Raw genomic sequence first — 22,263 nt, 5'->3', positions numbered from 1 at the left:
CAAACAAACAAATTAAGAGTAACTGCCACATGGGATAAGTTCTGACAGGCACAAGTGCACAGCCAATGCCACATGGGGTAGAAAGTCAGAGTGGTCATCTGAAACTGAGACAGATACTGTGAAGACTTTGGTGCTTTCTGAGTATTCTAACAGAACCAATTGTAATGTGGAAATCACAAGGAAGGACTTTAAGGAGGTTTATGATGAAATGATAAGGACAGAACTGAGTTTCTCCTTCCGTTGTAGAGTGGGTCCCATGTGTAGCTACACTGAATGTGTCCAAGAATAAAAGTAACAGAAACTCTAGAAGGAAATGTCTATTTTTTTCTGCCCTGTGATTTTAGCCACTTAAAGATTCACTGCCCAGAAGCTGCAATTAATTAAAGCCTATATTTGTAAAAATGCACTAGTAATATAATTTTACTTGAGAAATTCTACCTGCAAAATGAAAAGTTTACTTGAACACTGGACCATAATTCTACACTGTGTGTTTACTGTTTTGTTTCTTTTCACCACGCCTGCTCTTTCCAGTCTTCTCTACCTAATCCCCACCAGTCAAGGTTCCCAAGTGCCAGTCCACTCCCCACTCACCGTCCTTGGCGATCACAGCACTCTCTTTGGTCATCGTTGCATCCTCACTGAGGCCGCACATGTTTTCAGAAAAGACCCGAAAGTAATACTCATTGCCTATGACCAGTTCAGTGATGGTGGCATTGGTTCTGTGATAATGCTCGATGACAGTGAACCATTCCTAGAGAGAAAAAAACACATAATAATTTGAGGAAATCACTTAAAAATAAACAACTTTTCCAATTGTTGACTGGAATAAATAAGAAGGATGCTTCATTAACAACAACAACAAAAGCAGCACTCAATTCTATATGGAAAGTAATAACAACGTACATTTAATTTGTTTAATATTTTACCAAGTATTTATATTTGACTGTATAATTTAATCTTTATTTACACATTAGATTCATACAAACCCTGGATGTTACCTCCTTCATATTTTCTTCATAACCATATGGTGTGTGGCATCTATTTTTCTACATGCCTACCTACTTGTCTGTCTATACATCTTTTGTAGAACAAAGTATCATTGCAGACTTTCAGTGCCAACTTGTTATGAGGAAGAGATGAAGCTAAATCACTAGAGAAAAATTAATAGTACCTAGTAAATTTGCTTACTATTGGTTCTTTCGGGTCTTTGCTCAGACAGCACCTCCTCCCCACCTGTTTCCCCACCACCTGGCCTCTGCCACCCTCGTCTGCCCAACGTTTCCCACAGTACTTGAGTCATCCTACGTATCCACTGTTTTACTTGTTGACTATCTACCCCCCTCTGGAGTGAACACACCATGATAGAAAGCCTGACTTTTCTTCTCACTTCTGGTATTCCCAGTGCCTGTCACAGTACCTGGCATATAGTAGGTACTATGCACAAATCAATAGTTACTGAACACTTAATAAATGAATGAGAAGTTAAAGCTACATTAAATTATTTTTCTCACCACACCAAGAAATATAGTGGTTTTAAAATTTATCTTGCGCCGGGCTTGGTGGCTCAGCCTGTAATCCTGCACCTTTGGGAGGCTGAGGTGAGTGGATTGCCTGAGCCTGCGGGTTCGAGACCTGCCTGGGCAGGCGAGACCTCATCTCTACAATAACTCAAAAATTAGCTGGGCATGGTAGCGCGCGCCTGTAGTTCCAGCTACTCAGAAGCCTGAGGTGGAAGGATCGCCGGTGCCAGCAGGTCAAGGCTGCGGTGGCCGGGAGCGGCCACTGCATTCCAGTCTGGGCGACAGAGGGAGATTCCAACTCAAAAAAAAAAAAAAAAATTTATCTTGCAACCAGAAAACCACATGATACCACATATTTTTAGCACCATTAATTAAGAAAACACATTTGCTGATAAGAAGACACTTCATTAAACAAAGTATTTTCATGGAACTTCTAGGGGCTCTCATCGTCTATCAATTTTCGATATTATAAAGACACCAGACAAATGTAGTTATGCCTTCCTTTATTCCCAAAGCACTTTAGGCAAACTTTCATTCTAATTTATATTATACTGTGCTATAATTTGTTTTGTTTTGTTTTGAAGAGACAGAGGCTTGGCCGGGTGTGGTGGCTCAAGCCTGTAACCCCAGCACTTTCAGAGGCCAAAGCAAGAGGCTTGCCTCAGCCCAGGGATTTGAAACGAGCCTGGGCAACTTGGCGACATCTTGTTTCTACAATATATCAAAAAATTAGCCAGGCATGGTACTGCATGCATGTAGTTCCAGCTACTTGGAAGGCTGAGGTGGAAGGTTCACGTGAGCCCAGCAGATCAACGCTGGGGTGGCCACAGGTATGCCACTGCACTCCAGCCTGGGCGACAGAGTGAGACTCTGACTCCAAAAAAAAAAGACAGTGTCTTGCTATGCTATGATGCCCAGGTTGACCTCGGACTCCCAGGCTCAAATGATCCTTGTGCCTCAGACTCCTGTGTAGTTGGGACTACAGGTGTGCACCACCACATCTGGCTTATCTTTTGGTTTTATATCTTTCTTCTTGCTTAGACTGTGAGTGCCCCAAGAGCAGGAGCTTTTTATTTATTTTTATTTTTATTTTTCTGAGTTGGAGTCTCACTCTGTTGCCCAGCCTGGAGTGTAGTGGTATGCTCATGGCCACCGCAACCTCGACCTGCTAGGCTCAAGTGATCCTTCCGCCTCAGCCTTCCTGGAACTACAGCCAGCTAATTTTTTGATTTATGTAGAGATGAGGTCTCACCAAGTTGCCCATGCTGGTCTTGAACCTGTGGGCACATGCAATCCTCTTACCTCGGCCTCCCAAAGTGCCGGGATTATAGGCGTGAGCCACTACGCCTAGTGAATAGGAGCTTTTTAAAATTGTTTGATTCAAGCTGGGCACAGGGGCTCAAACCTGTAATCCCAGCACTTTGGGAGGTGGAAGTGAGAGGATTCCCTGAGCCCAAGAGTTTGAGACCAGCCTGGGAAATTTGGCAAGATCTTGTCTCTACAATAAATCAAAAAGTTAGCCGGGCACGGTGGCGCACTCCTGTAGTTCCAGCTACTTGGATGGCTGAGGTGGAAGGATCGCCTGAAACCCGCAGGTGGAGGCTGCGTTAGCTATGATTATGCCACTGCATTCCAGCCTGAGTGACAGAGTGAGACTCCGACTCAAAAAAAAAATTGGTTTGATTCAGCAGCAAGAATATCAACATATAGTAAGAGAATGAAAAACAGCATTTTGGCACACAATGGAAGCAGTGTTTCGGAAGGCGTGAATGCCCACAGGAGCCGAAGTGAAGAACAGCATCTGCAGCCACAGGGAGACACCACACAGTGATCTCCCGGAAGAGCACCGCAGAGTGAGCATCTCGCTTCGCTAGGTTTGCCCCTGCTAAAATCCAGTAGGGATTAGGGAATCGCCACCATCACCAGGCAGACCTCAGTCCCACGAAGCAGCAGGAAAGGCCTGGCCTGCCTTGACTTGACTAGATGTCTAGGAAGACAAATGCTGGGCCATTCTGACAGAGGGGTGAGAGCTGGGGCCGCCTGAAGGGCCCTCTTCAGGACCCAGAGTGTCCTGGGAACATGCCGGAATCAGGCCCATGTGCCAGCAAAGAGCCCCATTGCTAAGGGTTCTAAGACGTTCACATCCTTCCTTTGCAAGGTCCTTCTTCAGTCTAGCTCTTGAGCAGTCCAGATTTCAGTGAAAGACATCGTTTTGAACATCAAATTTTATTTGTCATGTAACATTCACCAAGGAAAACAAAAGTTGTACTGGAAATAGTTTATGGAAAAAACTGGCTTCAAACCCCTTCCGGTTGCTGAGACCGTCCTTCCAACTTTCTCTCCTTCCATGAATCTGAAGTGACTTCATGACCTAAGTTCTCACTGAGAGCTATTAGTGCAAATGCTTGGAGACTTCCTATCATTTAGTGTGCTTTACTCTTAGTAGGAGAGTGAAAATAGCTCTATGTCACTGTGTGTGTGTCTGTCCAAACGTCCGTCCGTCCATTCATCCGTTCATCCACTCTTACTCACTCACAGGCAGGAGCAGAGTATAGTGGATGGTTTCTGTGCAGACTTGGACACTTAAGATCTGGTGACCTCCAGCAAGTCACTTATCCTCTCTAAGCCTCAGTTTCCACATCTACAAAATACAGGTTTAGTAATTCACACTCCAACTAGGCTGCTTCTTGAACACATTAAGCTCTTTTCCTCCTCAAGGCCTTTGTGCCTTTGTACATGCTGTAACCTTTTAGAATCTCTTTCCTAATTGATATCTTTTTTTAAAGACCTAAGTCCATACTATCCAACATTTATTTCACAAGGAGAAGAGTCGCAGGGGTGTAAATCTGAGACTCTAGAGTGATGAAATACATGTCGAATGAATGAATTTACTGAATTCTATTGAGCACTGCACCAGCTGCTTTATATTATTTCAGCTTCACAATAACCAAGCAAGGTAAGTATCTGGAGCCCCATTTTGGAGATGAGGAAGATGGAGGTCAAAGAGGTCAGGTGACTGTCCATCTGCACATGGCTTTAGGTGGCGATGCCGGGGCCCAAGTCCACCGCAGTGGCTCCAAGGTACTCGCCTTTCCACTACGCCACATCACTTCTTCACGGCCCCCATGGGCTCCTCGCCAGTGAGGACCTCGTGCCGCCCCCTCACCTTTGATGAAAGGCGACTCTGCTGTGGAAAGCGGCCTTACCATGCTCTTCTTGTCAGCCTTCTGGATGGTGTACCCTGTGATGGAGGCGTTTCCATCATCCTTCGGTGGTGTCCACGTGAGTGCCACATTCTCTCCCCAGACATCCTCAATCTTCACCACTTGGGGTGGACCCGGACGGTCTGTGGACGAATTCACAACATCACTGAGAGGTCCCCTTCACTCCCAGCCTATACCCTGTTAAGTCAGGATATTTTTAAGTGTCCCTCTCTACGTGATGGGAGGCAGTGCTGTTCCAGACCCTACACGAGGTCTCCTGAGACCCTGTGCTGCCAGTGGGCTGGAGCCAGGCAGATCCAGGGCTCAGAGTCGACCCAGAACTGCCCACAACTTAGCAGCTCACAGAAGCTCAGCCAGTGAGAAAGCAGTGCTTAGTTTAAAGGGCATGACCTTTCACCCTAGGGGACAGTGTCATAGGAAGTTGCCCCTTTGGTTAGAGAGCCTCAAGCTTCAGCAAATTTACTGAAATTTAATGACTAAAAATGATTGGAAATAAGGCTTTTCCTAGCTCTGCTCTTAAATTTATTTCTTAACAGGGTAAAACTTACAGAACAGTTCCAGCAAGAGGGGCCCAGCCATAAGGAGTCCTCCTTTGATTCTCCCAACTCTGGACAGAAGAACGAACTGACCTTATTCATTCCTTGGGCAAGTAAGTATCTACTATCCACCTAGCCTTGCAGGATCAACCAGCTCAGTGTTTAACGGTTTAATTCTGTTGAAGTACATCTTCCTTATATTTAAGAAACATTCTTCATTCTCCATTAAAACTTCATTAGGTGGAGTAAGGAACATGTTAAACTAGGTCTAGAATCTATAATTTTTTTAAAACTCAGAGACAAAACTTACTAAGAGTCTACAATGCTTTTTGCCAGGTGCAGGGGCTTATGCCTGTAATCCCAGCACTTTGAAAGCCAAGGCAGGGGGAATGCTTTAGCTCTGGTATTCTAGACTAACCTGGACAACATAGCAAGACTTCATTTCTACAAAAAATAAAAAAAATGAGTGGGTGTGGTGGTGCATCCCCGTAGTCCCAGCTACTCGGGATGCTGAGGCAGAAGGGTTGCCTGAACCCATGAGGTTGAGGCTGTGGTGAGCCAAGATTGTATCACTACACTCCAGCCTGGGTGACAGAGTGAGACTCTGTCTCAAAAAACAAAACAAAACACAGAAAAAAAGACACTGTTTTTTAACACAAGGATTCAATACAGGACACAGTTTTATCACCAGGGAGCTAAGAAACGAAGACTAAGAGAGTTTGAGTGTAAAGCACCACAGACGGATTTCACTGAAAAGTACATTCCATAATTTTCTTGAACACATATACCCTAAGTCTCCCACAACTAGTCCCTTCATCACTTAGTCGGTGAAATCATTTAGAAATGCTAGCACATTTATTGTTTAAAACAAATCTAAAAATGATAATTTTACATAAAGCCAGCCTAACAAAAACTCTTCCTCTTGTCTTGACGACAAGAACAATCAGTCCTGAACCGCTCTGACAGACATTCCGGTTCTTCTCTCCAAACCTACCAACAATCTGGATGTCGATCGATGCACTCTCCACGTATTTGTCCACTTTGACCTGCAGGTCGTACTTCCCCGAGTGGCTTCTCTCTGCCTTCCTGATAAAGATGATTGTGTCAGTTTCAGAGTTGCGAATGTTTATCTGATTCTTATCAATTTCTTGACCATCCTTCTTCCAAGTTAATTCTGGTCTTGGTTTTCCCTGAAAAGAAAGACAGAAAAAGGAGAGGGGGAAGTAACATTGTCTCAAGATGCTCTTTCAGCATTACAGGAACAACAGCGGCTTAACCAGTTCTGGATAGATGGGGAACACCAGCTCCCAACTGCTGACCGTGCTCTACGTCCAAGGCGCTACATGTTGACAATTTCTCTTACTTGTCACATCAAGGTCAGTAACATCATCCTCAGTTTTTGGATTGAGGATGCAAGTGATTTGCCCAAGACTTTGCAGCTGAGTACATGCTGGAACTGTGTGTCCCAGCCAGGTCTCCAAGGGTCCAAAGCCTGACAACACACACAGTGGTAAAGAGCATGGGCTCTGGGGCCCTGGAATCTGTATCTAATTCCCGGCCACTGGATAGCTGTGGGACCCTGGACAAGTTGCTTAAACTCTCTGTGCCTTGGTTTTCAATCTGCAAAACAGGAATAACGGTAGTAATTATCCCAAAGGGTAGTTATAAAGATTGAAGTCCTGAGAAAGTTTCTGTACACTATATAAGTGTTTTATTGATATCACCTAAATGCTAGTGATTATTATTCCGTTGTACTGCTCTGGGCATTTCAGACTTGTCTACAATTCTCTCTCTGCTTAAGTTATTCTTTGAGAGCAGACTTTAAGAAATCATAACCTCATTCATGGACATGAATCTCAGTTTCTATTACCAAGGAACTTCCTAGAGCCCCTGAGCTCCGGCTCATCCCAGCAGACAAGAACCAAGTATTAGTCCAGTCAGGAAAGGCACAGCTTTCCCTTGGGCTCTGAATGTAGCTCGTGCGTGGCTAGGCTGGGATGAGGGACTGGAGTAACACACACTGGAACCCGCCCCAAAGTAGAAGTGCTCAGTCCTGCACTTGGGAAGCAGAGAACAACACTATCAAGGGCAGAGAGAAATTTCCAGCAGTATTTACTGCAATGGACAACATGCTGTTGGCTACTGGGGAAGATGTGGGTTTTCTAATCACATACGGCATGAAAAAGCTCCAACTCAATCAGGGGACATAAAACCTGCCTCGGCCCAACCATTTACTTGTGAGACCTGGGGAAAGTTACTTAACTTCTGTCTCCCTGTTTCTTTCCTTCTCAAGCAGGGGCGAGGAAATCTGCTCTTCTGACCTCACACAGGTTCCTGAGCATCAAACGAGAAAATGTGCAGGGACTCTAGCAGCCACACAGATACACAAACATGACACTCTGGGTTCATCACTCCTTTCATGATGGCTGGGCATCCTGTGAAGCCAGACCTATGAGGTCTCTGTTCTGCTCTTTCCTCTCCCAGCCCAGTGACAGAAGCCAAACACAAAGACCCCCAAAACCTGGGAGCAGGGATCACCGGGGTGGCAGACATGATGGAGACTACAAGGCAGACTCCACAGCCCCCGAGCAGGGCTGGGGCCCCAGGGCTTGCCTCGCCGCCACGCCTGGCTTTATTTGAGGCTGTGGGAGGAGTCGGGTGGAGAACCTGCCAAGCCTCTCCTCTCCCCGCCATGTTCCACTTCTCCTTCTTGACTTTCCTTCTGACTTCAAGTGCTGTATGTGCAGCACGTAACGCTTCTTCTTAGGCGAGGGCCCGAGCGCCGTGAGGATGGCCTGAATGGCTGTCGCTGTAGCTTGGCTTTCATGGACGCCTGGGTTTGAACAGAGTGCTCTCTCTCTCTCTGTGTATGGGTGTGTGTGTGTATGAGTGTTCACATGTGTACAGAGACCCAAATTTTAAGACTGTGTTGTCTGATACCATAGCCACAAGCTATACGTGGCTATTTTAATTACAACTAATTAAAATAAATTAAATTTTATTTCTCCTGTCACACTAGCTCCCAGTCACACGTTTCAAGTGCTCAATGGTCACATGTGACTAGTGGCTCCTACATGGGACAGCACATACCTAGAATATTTCTGTTACTGCAGAAAGGTCTATTGAACAGCACGGTCCAGAGGCACTGGAGAAGTCGTGTGAGTAGGGAGCTAGGGGCAGGGACAGGGAGGTGCAGGGTGTGTGTGTCTGGGGGGGGAGAGGTGTGTGTGTGTGCATGAGACCAAAACTGACGACTGAAAGAAGCCTGGTTAATCTTGTGAAAAACAAATGCTTTTGCTGAAGCATTGATTTAGCTGTGTTCACACATTTCAGTTAGTATCATCAGGATCTCAAATTTCTGTTATGCCCTTACTGAAAATGTGTTTTTGGTTTGGAGTCAGAGTAGACACTAAGCGCAGACTGTTTTCCTAAAGGCGACACTGAGAGTACCACTTGGAATGATGAGTTTTACAGACATCAGGGTCAAGAATGTCTTCCTTGGCATCTCCTTGCTGCTTCTTCCCTGCTCTACTTCAGGTCCTGAACTTCAGGCAAGACTGGCTCTCATTCGGCTCGTGCAGAAAGAAAACCTGCGACATTTTCTAGATCTCCTGTTTCCACAGCAGGAGATTGTGCAGTCAGCCCCCAACTCTCTTCCGTTGTTTACCTGTTCTTCTTCCAAGGGAATCCTGATGCACAATGAACTTACGGGCTGAAACACCCAGCCCTGGAAAGAGAAGATGGGCGGCCCAAATGATTACCTGGTAGGGTATAACCAGATTCACGGCTTCTCCAACTCTGCGAATGTAGGTTTGCTTCAGGTGCCTCGGGACGCGAATCTTTGGAGGCTCTGAGTGAGGGTAGGAACAGCATAATTTGCAATCAGTATAGTCTCCGGAAAACAACCTTGCATAAACATCATGGCATGATGCCCACAGGCATATCCTTGTGGTCATGTCTCTGCAATAAAGTCTTTTCGTTTTGTGCCAGGGTCTCACTCTGTTGCCCAGGCTGAAGTGAAGTGGCACAATCACGGCTCACGGCAACCTCCAACTCCTGGGCCCAGGGAATTCTCCTGCATCAGCCTCCCAAGTAGCTGGGGCTACAGGCACACACCACCACACCTGGCTAACTTTTTATTTTAGTTTTTTATTTTGAAGATGTGGGGTACAATTCAGGGTTAGGTATTCAAATGTTCATTATGCAGGTACCCTTGTTGATGAGGTGTGCTTCCCCCCCAAGTAGTTTCCCACTACTGCCTTTCCCGCCCCACCCTCCCCTGGCAGTTTCCCAATACTCTAGCTAACTTTTAAAAAATTTTTGTAGCGATGAGGTCTCGCTATGTTGCCCAGGCTGGTCTCAAACTCCTGGGCTCGAGGAATCCTCCCACCTCAGCCTCCCAAAGTCCTGGGATTACAGGTGTGAGCCACTGTGTCCAGCTACAATAAAGTCTTATTTGTGCCACTTACAGCTTTTACTCGCATATGGTAACTTTGGTTCAAAGTGGTTTTTTTCAAGCAGAAATGGTTTAACAGATTGACTCAGCAAGGTTTATCCCTGACGTCTGACTTTATTGCAACTTCCTATTTTTATTGTTGTTATAAGACTAAAGCAACTTTATAGAGAAACACTACATTTCCTCTTGGGGTCTTATACATACTTTTCCTGGTTTCTAATATATTTGCAAGTATATTCGCCAATGAATATTCTACAAAAGATCACAGGCAGCACCATAGCTGGGAGGACTGTCCATTCTTTCACACCAGAAGAAAGAAAAATATGTTGGCCCCTAGTACTTGCTGTTGAGGTGACGCTGTGACGTCTGAAAGGTACTTTATCCCTGTGTGACAACAGTGGAGTGCCACTAGGCAGCCCTGGCCCCCCTAGACCCTAGAATATGTTGCTGCAAACCCACCAGGAGGAGGGAGTCAGAAGCTCACAGGCTCACGGAGATGATGCAGGTCTCATGACTCAAGTGCTTAGAATGTGACAGACACTGGGCTGAATGCTTCATTTACATGAGTAAATTGAACTCACAGCCACCTCGTGAGGGAGGTACTGATTCTACTTTGTGTGTGGAAATCACAGTCAGAGAGATCTGGATTTGAGTCCTAGATTAGACACTTAGATCTGGTCTCAGTCTCCTCTTCTCTGAAACAGAGACGATGGCAGCAGACCCACTTCCTGGAATGGTCGTGAGGCTAGATGAGGTCATCCATGTGAAGCATGTAGTATTGTGTCTGAGAACAGTCAGTGCTCAACAAGTGTTGGGAGACGGAGAGGATGGCGACGATGGCGATGAGTGCTGAATTTTGGGGTGGAAGGGACCCTGAAGAGATCCTCTGACTCTCTCCCTTTTCATATGAGGACATGGAGGCCCAGCAAGGTCCCATCGCAAATTAAACCGCAGCAACAAAAGCTAACACATACTGAGGGCTTATTATATGGCAAGCACTCTGTTAAGCACATAATGTTGAATGATTTATTCAACTCTCACAACCTCTTGATGTGGTATTATCCTCATTTTTCAGATGAAGAAATTAATGCTTAGAAAAATCAAGTCTCTTGTTCAAAGTCACACAGACAATAAGTGATGAAACAGGAATAAATCTACTCAGAGTGACTCCAGAATCTAATAAGAAAATGTGCATGCGTCATGCTTTATTTCACCCGTCCATTCATCCATCCATCCATCCACCCATCCGCCGACCCACCCACTCATCTGTCTGTCTGTTCCCTAACATTCCCAAACCTTTCAGGAGGTTCTTTATATGGGCTGTATCTATAACCATATTAGAAATGAAAACAGAAATTTTGAAATACTGTATTTATCCATTTAAAAATTACACATTTTAATAAAAAATAACTATTTTTATATTAACAAAGAACTTAAGTGAGATGAATTGCATTGTTTCGATATTCTGGCAAATCTCTTTGGTAAATGTCTGACTTACAAAGGACTGCTAGATTCTCATGTTTGTTTCTGCCTTTAGTTTCTGCTGCCATATGTTGGACTGATTGAAGTCGGACACAGATGGGGGAATATAAACTCTTTAGACAATTATGGATATTCCTAATTAACTCTGCACTGAAAGTGAGGAGCTGCAGTTTCTTAAGGGTTAGTTGCAATGTGGAAGTGAAAATAACTTCAGTGACTTTATTCAGACTCTATTATATTAAAATCCATTGGTCTATCTTGCATTTTGAAAGTTCCTTTTACCTATGTGTGATTTTTAAACACGTACTGGACATTTGAAAAACACTGCTTTACTGAATTACACAGATCTTCTAAATGCTGCCATATTCTATTATACAATATGAAAAGATTACATTTGTTACTATCACCACCAACTCATGAGAAAAAAACTAAGTATTGGAAAGCTGCCAAGTCCATGGCGGTGGATACAGCACAAATTTTCCACAAGTCTAGTAGTTGCTTAAAAGCTCAAACACTTTTTTCTTTTAATATTAGTATTATTTTTTGAGTTGATATCTCACTCTGACACCCAGGCTGGATGGAGTGCAGTGGCATTTTAGCGGCTCACCACAGCCTTGACTTCCTGGGCTCAGGCAATCCTTCTGCCTCAGTCTCCTCAGTAGCTAGGGCTATAGGCGTGCACCACCATGCCTGGCTAATTTTTTTGGTTTTTTTGTAGAGACAAGGTCTCATTTTGTTGCCCAGACTAGTCTTGAACTTCTGGGCTCAGGCAATCCTCCTACCTCAGACTCCCAAAGTGGCAGGATTATAGGTGTGAGCCACTGTGCCTGGCCCAAAGCTCAAAATTTCTTACTGATGTCAGCTGACAACAAATACTATAAATTGTTTTCTTTGAAGTAACTGGCTCACTCCATTCATTTTCTAGAAAATATCTGTCAAATATAAAGTATGACTCTCCAAAGTTTGTCACTCAAGCCATTTTTTCAAGTAAAGATGGCGCTCCATGAAAAAAAGTCACAATTCAGACTCCCAGTGAGTTGCAGAATGCTTTTCCTGGGGCCAACCACTGTACTGCAGTATGCAGCACAAGAGCCTCACACCTACTTTAAGTTTCATTAACACATGAGTTGAGAAAGAAACATGTATTCAAGGACCAAGATCTGACAAAATCAATAATTTTTATGCCTCATCAAGAACACGCTAAGGCAAAATTGGCCCTTTTAATTGTGAGGGCATGGTGGTGAGGAAGGTAAGGATGGCTAGTTGTTCAGTGGTGTTGACTTGATTCATGCTGAAGCACAGCAGTGTTACCTTCACTTTCACACCATCAATGTAGATGTCACAACGCTGAAAGGGGCAAATAATATATCACTATTATTATGGAAATGGCTTTGACCTTGCAGACCCAATGGAGGCACACTGCTGCAGGGGTTATTTGCACTGTTGCATTAACACACTCTGTCCAATGTGAATCAGCTGCCCAGCCAGAGTCGGCTCCTGGAACCTGGAGAGAGGTTCACTAACCAGTCCTCAGAGTACCAAGTTAGAAACCCCAAGGTAACCTCCCACACTGCTTGAGGAGAGCTGCTATGTTCATTTCTAACTCCCAGGAAGCATAATAAAATATCAAAGGAGTAACAACAAAATAAGAGAATTTGAGAAAGGGGTTAACAAAAAAAAGCAAACAATGTAAAATGGAGCCTACATTTTGAAAGCCTTGCCACCTACCTATGATCTCCTTCACGAGAATGGGCTGAGAATAGTACTTGGGCTCACTGGCACCGGCTGCATTAACAGCCTTCACACGCACAAAGATCTTGGCATCTGTGGGCAGACCCGTGATGGAGAACTTTGTCTTGTCAATCAGATCTGTGTTTGCAACTATCCAGTCCTCAGCTAAAGTCCAGAAAAGAAAAAGAAAAGGAGGAACAGTGTTTAGTGAAAGAAATCACCCTCACCATTATAGTCAACTCCACATTAGCGTTTTTTTACTCTATAATTAAATCATCTGGAAGGATTATGACTTCGGTCTGAACTCAGACTGTGTGGACGGGCATTTTTCACATATTTAAATGAAAAATGGCCGAAATGGCTAACATAAACATCAGGAAGAATAAATTATCAGCTTTTGCTGTTTCTGAAGAACCTCTTTATTCAGGATTAAAGTATCCTGAACAATGGTTAATCCTGAATAATTGTCATTGACCCCAAGAATTTACAGTTTTCTTCCAATTTGGTTTTATAATAATTCATTTAATCATGATAGGTAGCTCTCTACACATGTTACAGTTCAGAAAACAGAAAAATGCTATTTTTTAAAGGCATGCCATTGACCTTTATAGTCATATAATCTCTATTTCAAATATAATCTTGGCTGATTTATTCTCATGAGACACAAATCTAAGCACAAAGAATCAGATTGTGTTCATTCACATTTATAAAGAAAAGAATCGTCTGGCCACAAGGAAGAATCACAGCTAACAAACTGATATCTCATAAGGAGTTGGGACCATTTTATCCACCAAAAATCTGATTTTTAAAAAGCTTTTGGTAGCTTTGCCAACTACATCAAGAGAATTTAAACCCAGCATCCAAGGTTGAGCATGGTGGCTCACACCTGTAATCGCAGCACTCTGGGAGGCCAAGGTGAGAGGATTGCCTGAGCCCAGGAGTCTAAGACCAGCCTGGGAAACTTGGCAAGACCTCGTCTCTACAATAGATAAAAAAACCAGCCAGGCATGGGGGTGCGCACCTGTGGTTCCGGCTACTTGGAAGGCTGAAACGGGATTGCCTGAGCCCAACAGGTGGAGGCTGCAGTGACCGTGAGTGTGCCACTGCACTCCAGCCTGGGCGACAGAGTGGGAATCTGATTCAAAAAACCCAAAACAAACCCAGGATCCAGGGTGTAGAAATATTTCAGATTCCAGAAGTTAGTACACACTATGCCCACAGACAGGGTGAGACTCCAACTCAAAAAAAAAAAAAGCAGCAGCCTGGGGCCCCTCAGCCGTGACTCGCTGCCCCTCCCCCGCTCTAGGGCTCTGGGGCGTATGGTGGGGAGACCTGGTGGGGAGACCTCACGCTCGGTCGCAGAGCATTCCCGGAAACGTTACCACATAGTGAGAAAGCCCGAGGGCTTGGCAGAATACTTTACCTGGCAGGTCATACGCAGCCTCCCCATTTTCATCAGACTGTTTTGCTGATGTACCTTTGAGAATCCGTCATTAAAATTAATTAAAGACACCCACTTTCACACCAGAAGAATATCGTATCAGTAGTCAGCATTCTCTGTTAGTAACGTATGCAAAGTGTGCAGAGAGATTTGTCTTCAGAGCAGTGACGGAAAAGACCAAATGGGTTAGAGGGTCCTCAGGAGGCACAGCCTGCTCTGTGCAGACTGTGGTTTTGTCCTGAGGCACCTGCCACAGAGAAGAGGAGAAGAGAAGACAGGAGGAGGAGAAAGGAGGCCGGAGCACTCCGCTGGGGAAAGAAGGGACGGAGAGGGCCAAGGCAAGACCAGAAGGAAGAGGAGGAGCCAGTCCTGGAGCCCACCCGGGAGCAGTGCATGGCAGGGAGCCTCTCCTGGCTCCCGTCCCTGCCCCCCTGCCTGGGGCAGGCCCTGCAGAGCCCCCGGGACTGTGAGCTCCCACAGGGGCGTCCTCGTCAGACACGGGAGTGTGAGCACTTGCAACAAGTCAGCCCTGTCACGCCAGGGCCCCACTGCTGAGCGGACTGAGGCTGCCCCAGCAGCTCAGGAGGCAGCCTGGTTGCCACGACAATGGCCTGTGTGTCACGAAAACACACTGAGCCTGCCTGGGTCCCCACATCCCCTGTGGGTGGCTCACAGGGTGGTCTCGGCATACCCTCGTGGTTTGGGATGATGGCTCTCTCTGTATCAGGACAGGAGGGGGCACTGGAACGGTACTGTCTGGCCCTTGGAACCTTGCCTCTCGCTTGTTCGAGCCCTACAAAGGCAGAGGGCAGAAAGCCAGAATATCCTGGTAGCTGAGAGGGCATGTGGATAATAAAAATTGCTATGACTCTGAAAAAGAAATACATGTTTAAGCAAATGGTCTGCTTGGGAACTTTTGTGTTAGAGTTTTCATAGTCAAGAGAGAGTTGATGAGAGAGTAGAGAGAGGAGACTCAGGAAACATGTACAAAAGAGGGAAGAACCAGTGAGAGAGAACATTTCAAGAGAAACAGGACACAACAAGATCAGAGGGGGAGCAAAACAGTCCACCTTGTCACATTTGAACACTAATTGAGGAAAACAGAGAAAGAAAACAGTGTCCTGGGGGGAATGGGGAAGGAATGTGTAAGTTATTTAACACGTGAGGAGAATTTTTAAGAACGGAAAGAAAGAACCAGAGTGAAGGAAGAAAATAAAGAGTACAATGCTGCAGGCATTAAAAAACAATATAAAACAAGAGAAAGGCAGAGTCCAAAACAACACACGGTCTTATAAAAGAAAGATTCTCTTACAGTATAAAACCTGACATCTCTAGAAGCATTCAACACTGTAGAAAATTAGTCTGGAGGACAACAGCCATTAAAAGAAAACGAAGAGAAGGCAGCCACATAAAGAAACTAAGAAAAGACTGCAAGAAGAAAGATATGCACGTTATGACAGAACTTCCATAGAAAGCTAACTTCAAAAACATTACATGGCAAAATATATACATAGTAATGACTGTGTACATATACATATGTATCTACAGCTATACATATGTATCTACACAGACCACACGCACAATTCTGTAAAATACACTTCGTTGTATTTTATCTAAGGTGGGTAACATCAAAATGACAGCCATCTATCATTTTGCTGTATCTTCTTACTTTTTAAACCTATCAGAAAGAAAAGAGTAAAGAATTTGCTCTGTTCAACATACACAAAGGCTTGTGCTCAGCAGCCTGCCACACTGGGAAGTTTTGCTGGCTGGCAACACAAAAGCAGAGGGAGTGCCCACAAAGTTTTCAAATGGGGCAGTGGGATAGGATACACCTTATTCTGAAGTGGTTAGTGATACCACCCGCCCCTTGCCAGGTTAGCCCTGGGAACTTCCTTGTTTCCACTGGTTTGGGTGAGAGGTTTTTTACGCCCTGAAAAATCAAGCACAGTATTCCGTGTTTGGAGCATGTGTATGAGGACTGGAGGGGCGCCAGTATCTTCATTCTCCTGGCATTTCTCCCCCAGACCAGTGGCGGGCCTTCCACAGTGCTGCAGTCCAGGGCCTGAGATTTCTTTCTCGGCAGTTTCCTCTTCATAGGAAGTTTCTTCTCCATGGCGGTTCTCCTCTGGGGGAGGTACACTCCTTCGCATTCCTGAGTTCTCCAAAGCGCTCTGCAGCCTGCTTCCTTCAAGTGAAGGATCCAAAGAGTTTTCTTGAAGGTGAAGCCCTGAGCTACTCTTTGCAGCAGGTACACAAGCGTCCCTGGCAAACTGTTAACCTACCATCCGCAGGAATGGAGCTGAATCCAGAGCAGGGCAAATTCCATTCAGCCACTTTCAAATGTCATCACCCTTTAGTCATGGCAAAGAGGAAACCAAGAAACTCAACAGGCTTTTGGTGACTCTTCCATCTTTTTGTTTTCAGGTATACTAATGGCCCATATTTTCTCATGTCATGTTTTCTTTTTCTATTATTTCTATCAGTGACTTTTATTGGCCTTCTCTTTCCCTCTCAAATTTAAGCGATTAAATTTTGATATATCTAAGCCCTGAGATAAGCTACTATCACATGTGGACCTATTTCTTATACCATCTGGGAAGAAGGCAGGAGCTAATCACCACATGGTTGTAGTCTCTCACTATTATCTAAATAAGCTGCTCTTTCACGAGCTAACTTCTGCTTAGTGCAGGTTTTAGAAGCACCGACTGGCTCCATCCTGACTAGACTTGACTTTGCTGTGGTACAGTTCGATTCCACTAGGGCAGGAAGTGAAAGTCCCTGGAGTTTAGCTGGAGGTCATTTCTCCTATGTCTTAGCTCGATCACACTGCCCAATCTGGCAGTCTAGCTAGGGTAGCTTTGAGAGCTCAATTTATTCACGTTAAGTACTAATGAAGGGCTAAGTTTTCATACTTCTCAGAAGGACGACATTTGACTTGATCTCGTTTTCAGTAGAAAGATGAGTTCCCAAGAAAGACAGACAGAAGAAAAGGGGCATATCTCACCTATGGATGATGGTATTCATTGCATCAAGTAGTGGTACTTACTGCCTTCAAAGCAATACTCTAGCACATAGCCATCTAGACCTGCTGCACCAATCTGGTCTGGGGGCCGCCACTTCATGGTAACAGTCGTGTCAGTGACCGAGTCTACAGCCAGAAGAGTAGGAGGGCTGGTGACAGCTTAAAGATAAAAGAGACAGAAATGGAAAAGCAACTAACTAAGAGTGACAGCACAGGAACTGTGATTAAATAAACTGGGATGCAAACACAAGCAGAACCTGAAGCCCCATATCCAAATACAATTCAGTTAAGACTCCTTGAGCCAGGAGCGCAAGGCAGAGGTCTGATTAACATGGAAATTCTGGAAATGCTGTCACATGTTTCCTCTAACTTGGGAGGTTGGTGTGGGCTGGGAGACCCAAGGAGGTTGAAGAAATCAAGCTTCGGGATTTAATGATCTAGAGTAAATTTCCCAGCACTCTCTAATTTTCAAGAGCAAACTCTTACACTAAATCTCCTTTTTATTGAAAAAATATCTCACTGGGTATGGTGGCTCAAGCCTGTAATCCCAGGACTTTGGGAGGCTGAGGCAAGAGGACTGCCTGAGCCCATGGGTTCGAGATCAGCCTGGGCAGCATGGTGAGACCTCATCTCTACAAAAAATTAGCCGGGAGTGGTAACACACGCCTGTAGTTTCAACTACTGGGAAGGCTGAGACGAAAGGATCGCCTGAGCCCATCGGTTCAAGGCTGCGGTGGCCGTGAGCATGCCACTGCACTCCAGCCTGGGCGACGGAGTGAGAGTCCAACTCAAAAAAGAAAAAAAGAAAAAGAAAAAATATCTCACTACCATAAACTAGTAGAACATCTCATCTTCTGTTTCTTTGTTTTGAAGTGACTTTTGTGGTTGAATATATCACGTTTAAGGTATGAAGGCTACAAAGTAGAGAGTAGCTTCTGAATGTGGTCTGCTGAACGGATTTCAACGTGTTTTAGTGACCATGTTTATACCACGATGCTTGGTTGTACCTTCAGAAAGACAAGCTGAGAGGAGTCATGTGTCCATGGACTCAGTCATGTGTTCTCAGTGGGGAGTGGCAACCGGAGCCATCCACAGGAATTCTGGTAATGTGAAGTTCAGGGCCTACCTCATGAAGGTATTCAACTCTATCAAAGTCGCTTTGTAGCTTCTTAGACAGACAATTGCCCCTGACTGCTTCCAACCACTTGCCCACCCTCAAGTCTAAGAAGGCTCCAGGCCTGTCCCAGTTAGAAGTCAGAGAAAAAGCAGTCACAATCTGGGGCAATGATTCCCATGACAAAGACGTTATTTCTCTTGACTCACCCAACGGAACAAAAGGCTTGGAGGGCATGCTGGGCTTGGAGATGCCGATGGCATTGACTGCAAAAATGCGGACCTCGTAGGCCACTCCTTCAATCATCTTCTTGGGCTCAAAAGTTGTTTCTTTGCAGAGATCAAAATTCAGCCTCATCCATCTGGAGCTTTGCTTCTTTTTCCTCTCAATAAAGTATCCTTCAGGGACACAAAATGGAAACTGAGGTTGTTCTTTGGTCTCTAAGATTAAACTTCGCCAAATATTAGAAGAAATCCTTCAAATTTTGCATTTTCTCAGCACTCTAAATGAAACAGTCATATATGTACGTATTTTTAATCCACCTTATTCTACCAGTTATTTGAGAGAGTTGGCAAACAATAAAAGTATTAACATCATAAGATATAGACAAAAATAAAATAACAGGACAAAAAAAAAACTGTACCAGAAGGAGGAAAAAAATGGATCACAGATATGTAGGCCACGGCACCTAGGCAGTAGTTGTAGCTGAGCAATATAGTCAGAGTCAGTACAGTCGACTCGAATTTCAGGAAGGTAGGAGCAGGATATGACCAGTTTTGTGAGTCTTGTTATTAGCAGGGAGAAAAAAATCCCCATGTTGTAGGGAAAAGCACATCCTTCTAAGCATTTAACTCTAAAAGAAATTTCTTCATAGACATAATCCTGTGCACTAGACATTCACTGACTAGAACAGTGGAAGTTAGGCAGATTATTTCAAAATTAGATACTGAGAATATACATTTAACAACAACAACAAAAAGGAGAACTAGCAATCAGATGACATTCATCAGAGCTACTTAAATCTCATGTAATTACAGAACTTCCCTATATATATATTTATTTTTTTTTGGTTGGATATTTAAAGTCACAGTCGAATGGGTTTTCTTCTAAATGCAGTATTTTAAAATGCACTCTGCTAAGATGCAGGAAGAGGCAGGTGCGTAGCGGGCCAACATGCACTTACCGAGGATTGGAGACCCTCCATCGTAGGCAGGAGGCTCCCAGTTCATGATGCACCAATCATCTCCCACCTCTGTCACATTCGGTGCCACTGGAGGGTCAGGGATATCTGTTGCAGATGAAAAATAGGATGAAATAAAGCAAAATAAAGAAGACAAAGTGCAAAGAAAAATGTTAATAGGAAAATATGCTCTTTGGTGACAGTCATAGGAACTTATTTCTGAGTACTGAACTGGCACTTAGCAACTAACTTGGGCAAAAAGTTATGCTCAATATAAAATAAGAAAAGGTGAACCCAATGAAAATTAAAATAATGATGTCTCCAAATTCCTTAAACTGGTATCACATTACAGAACACGCCCCACATGGAACCCAAGACTCTTATTATCTACCTTAAACACATTAACTGAGACATTATTGCCTAAATTTCAAATATGATTTTTTTTAGAGACGAAGTCTCACTGTGTTGCCCAAGCTGGTCTTGAACTCCTGGACTCAAGCAATCTTCACACTTTGTCCTCCCAAAATGCCAGGCTGTAAGTCTAAGCCACCATACCCAGTATATTTCTTAACTACAAAGTGAACTTCCATCAGAACTGAATCAAGGACTAATTACTGTAAATTTTACATCAGTTGGACGACTCAAGATGTTGGCAGATAGAAATCTAAGTCAGAAATATCAAATCACCGTGTCATGTAAGTCTAGTTCAATGCCTGATAAAAATGACCTTAGTTTTTGGTCAATTTGAACCATATCACCAGACATAGTGGCTCATGTCTGCAATTACAGCACTTTATGAGGCTGAGGTGAGGAGACTATCTGAGTCCAGGAGGTCGAGACCAGCCTGGACAACATGGTGAGACCTTGTGTCCACAATAAATTAAAAAATTAGCTGGGTATGGTGGTGTGTCCCTGTAGTACCAGCTACTTGGGAAGCTGCCTGCCTGAGCCCAGCAGGTTGAGGCTGTGGTGAGCTGTAATCATGCCACTGTACTCCAGCCTGGGCAACAGAATGAGACTCCAATTCAAAAAAAAGAAAGAAAGAAATAAAAAGAAAGAAAAAAGAAATCAATTTAGAGAAAACTACAGTGAGAAGTGATCTTAAGATCTTGAAACAAGCCGGGCTCGGTGGCTCAGCCTGTAATCCCGTGCCTTTGAGAGGCTGAGGTGAGTGGATTGCCTGAGCCCGCGGGTTCGAGACCCGCCTGGGTAGCGAGACCTCATCTCTACAATAAATCAAAAAATCAGCCAGGCGTGGTGGCGCACGCCTGTAATTCCGGCTACTCGGAAGGCTGAGGCGGAAGGATCGCCGGAGCCCAGCAGGTCGAGGCTGCGGTGGCCGGGAGCGGCCACTGCACTCCAGTCTGGGCGACAGAGTGAGACTCCGACTCAAAAAAAAAAAAAAGATCTTGAAACACTAATAATCCGCAGATTCAGGCTTAGGAAAATGTGCGAAGCTAGCTGTCTAAGGACCAAGGCAGATCCTACTCCTCCTCTACAACGATTGTGATGTGAGAAATTACTTAGCACTCGTGTTCTTGGGATGTTTAAAGGGCAGCGAAAGGGAATCAGACTCTGGAGAGCTAATGACCAGCAACCGCAGATGGCTGAGCTTAGCTACTCATTCCTCCAATGGGAAGTTCTCTCGGAAAGAAAAAAGAAGGGAAAGGAAGGAAATGAAATGGAAGAAAAGTAAAGGAGAGAAAAGAAGTGGCACAGGCAGAAACAGGGAAACGGCAATTTGTCAAATGCAGCTCTACTGTGTTTCTTCTGCTGGTAGCCCAGAAAAGCTGAGACAACCAACAGCTGGCAAAGTCTACTCTGGATCTAAAAACTACAGCGAGAGTCTAGCAGTCTGTTTATCTGGAGGGCTTACCCACAACTTTGATCTTGATGCTTGCATGTGCTTCTCCAGCTTCATTTTTCAGATTTATGTTGTAAATACCAGAGTCATCTCTTTCAGCCACATCAATGACCAGAGTGCTGCTATCGGGGTATGATTCTGCCCTTATCCGGCCACTTCCCTCAGTAATAGCCTAAGAAGGAAAGAGCAGATGTGGCATGATCAACACAACAAGGCCACTTCGGAGTGCCTTATCACTTGGGCTAGGCATGGGGTTAATGCCTCATATCCATGTCCTCAGTTGAATCCTCCCCCAACTCTAATGACAAAGGTATTATCATACCATTTTACACATGAGGAAACTGAGCCTGAACCTGCTCAAGGCCACACAGACATGAGGTAGCAGAACCGGGGTTTGATTCCAAAGCCTACTAATCACCAAGAATCCCGAGAGAAAGCTGGAGGGCTAAAAAATACTGCAGATGCAGCCGGGCTCGGTGGCTCAGCCTGTAATCCCGCGCCTTTGGGAGGCTGAGGTGAGTGAATTGCCTGAGCCCGCGGGCTCGAGACCCGCCTGGGCAGCGAGACCTCATCTCTACAATAAATCAAAAAATCAGCCGGGCGTGGTGGCGCATGCCTGTAATTCCAGCTACTCGGAAGGCTGAGGCGGAAGGATCGCCAGAGCTCAGCAGGCCGAGGCTGCGGTGGTCG

General features: G+C 44.7%; 1 protein-coding gene across 1 annotated transcript in view; it reads right to left on the bottom strand.

The window, feature by feature from the left end:
• The window catches only part of MYBPC1 (myosin binding protein C, slow type), a 94,661-nt gene that overhangs the window by 7,708 nt on the left and 64,690 nt on the right, over positions 1-22,263 (bottom strand). The window contains exons 19-28 of the mRNA XM_021706719.1: positions 21,586-21,745; positions 19,713-19,817; positions 18,739-18,927; positions 17,440-17,574; positions 14,373-14,426; positions 12,947-13,114; positions 9,042-9,130; positions 6,275-6,470; positions 4,727-4,866; positions 592-751 (exon numbers count right to left, since the gene is read on the bottom strand). Of these exons, the coding sequence (XP_021562394.1) occupies positions 592-751; positions 4,727-4,866; positions 6,275-6,470; positions 9,042-9,130; positions 12,947-13,114; positions 14,373-14,426; positions 17,440-17,574; positions 18,739-18,927; positions 19,713-19,817; positions 21,586-21,745 (1,396 nt within the window). The remainder of the gene's footprint in view (positions 1-591; positions 752-4,726; positions 4,867-6,274; positions 6,471-9,041; positions 9,131-12,946; positions 13,115-14,372; positions 14,427-17,439; positions 17,575-18,738; positions 18,928-19,712; positions 19,818-21,585; positions 21,746-22,263) is intronic.

The sequence above is a fragment of the Carlito syrichta genome, unplaced genomic scaffold (assembly GCF_000164805.1).
Source record: "Carlito syrichta isolate Samal-C Ts95f unplaced genomic scaffold, Tarsius_syrichta-2.0.1 Scaffold315954, whole genome shotgun sequence".
In the NCBI taxonomy this organism is placed as follows: Eukaryota; Metazoa; Chordata; class Mammalia; order Primates; family Tarsiidae; genus Carlito; species Carlito syrichta.
This window is presented reverse-complemented; position numbering and strand designations above follow the sequence as displayed.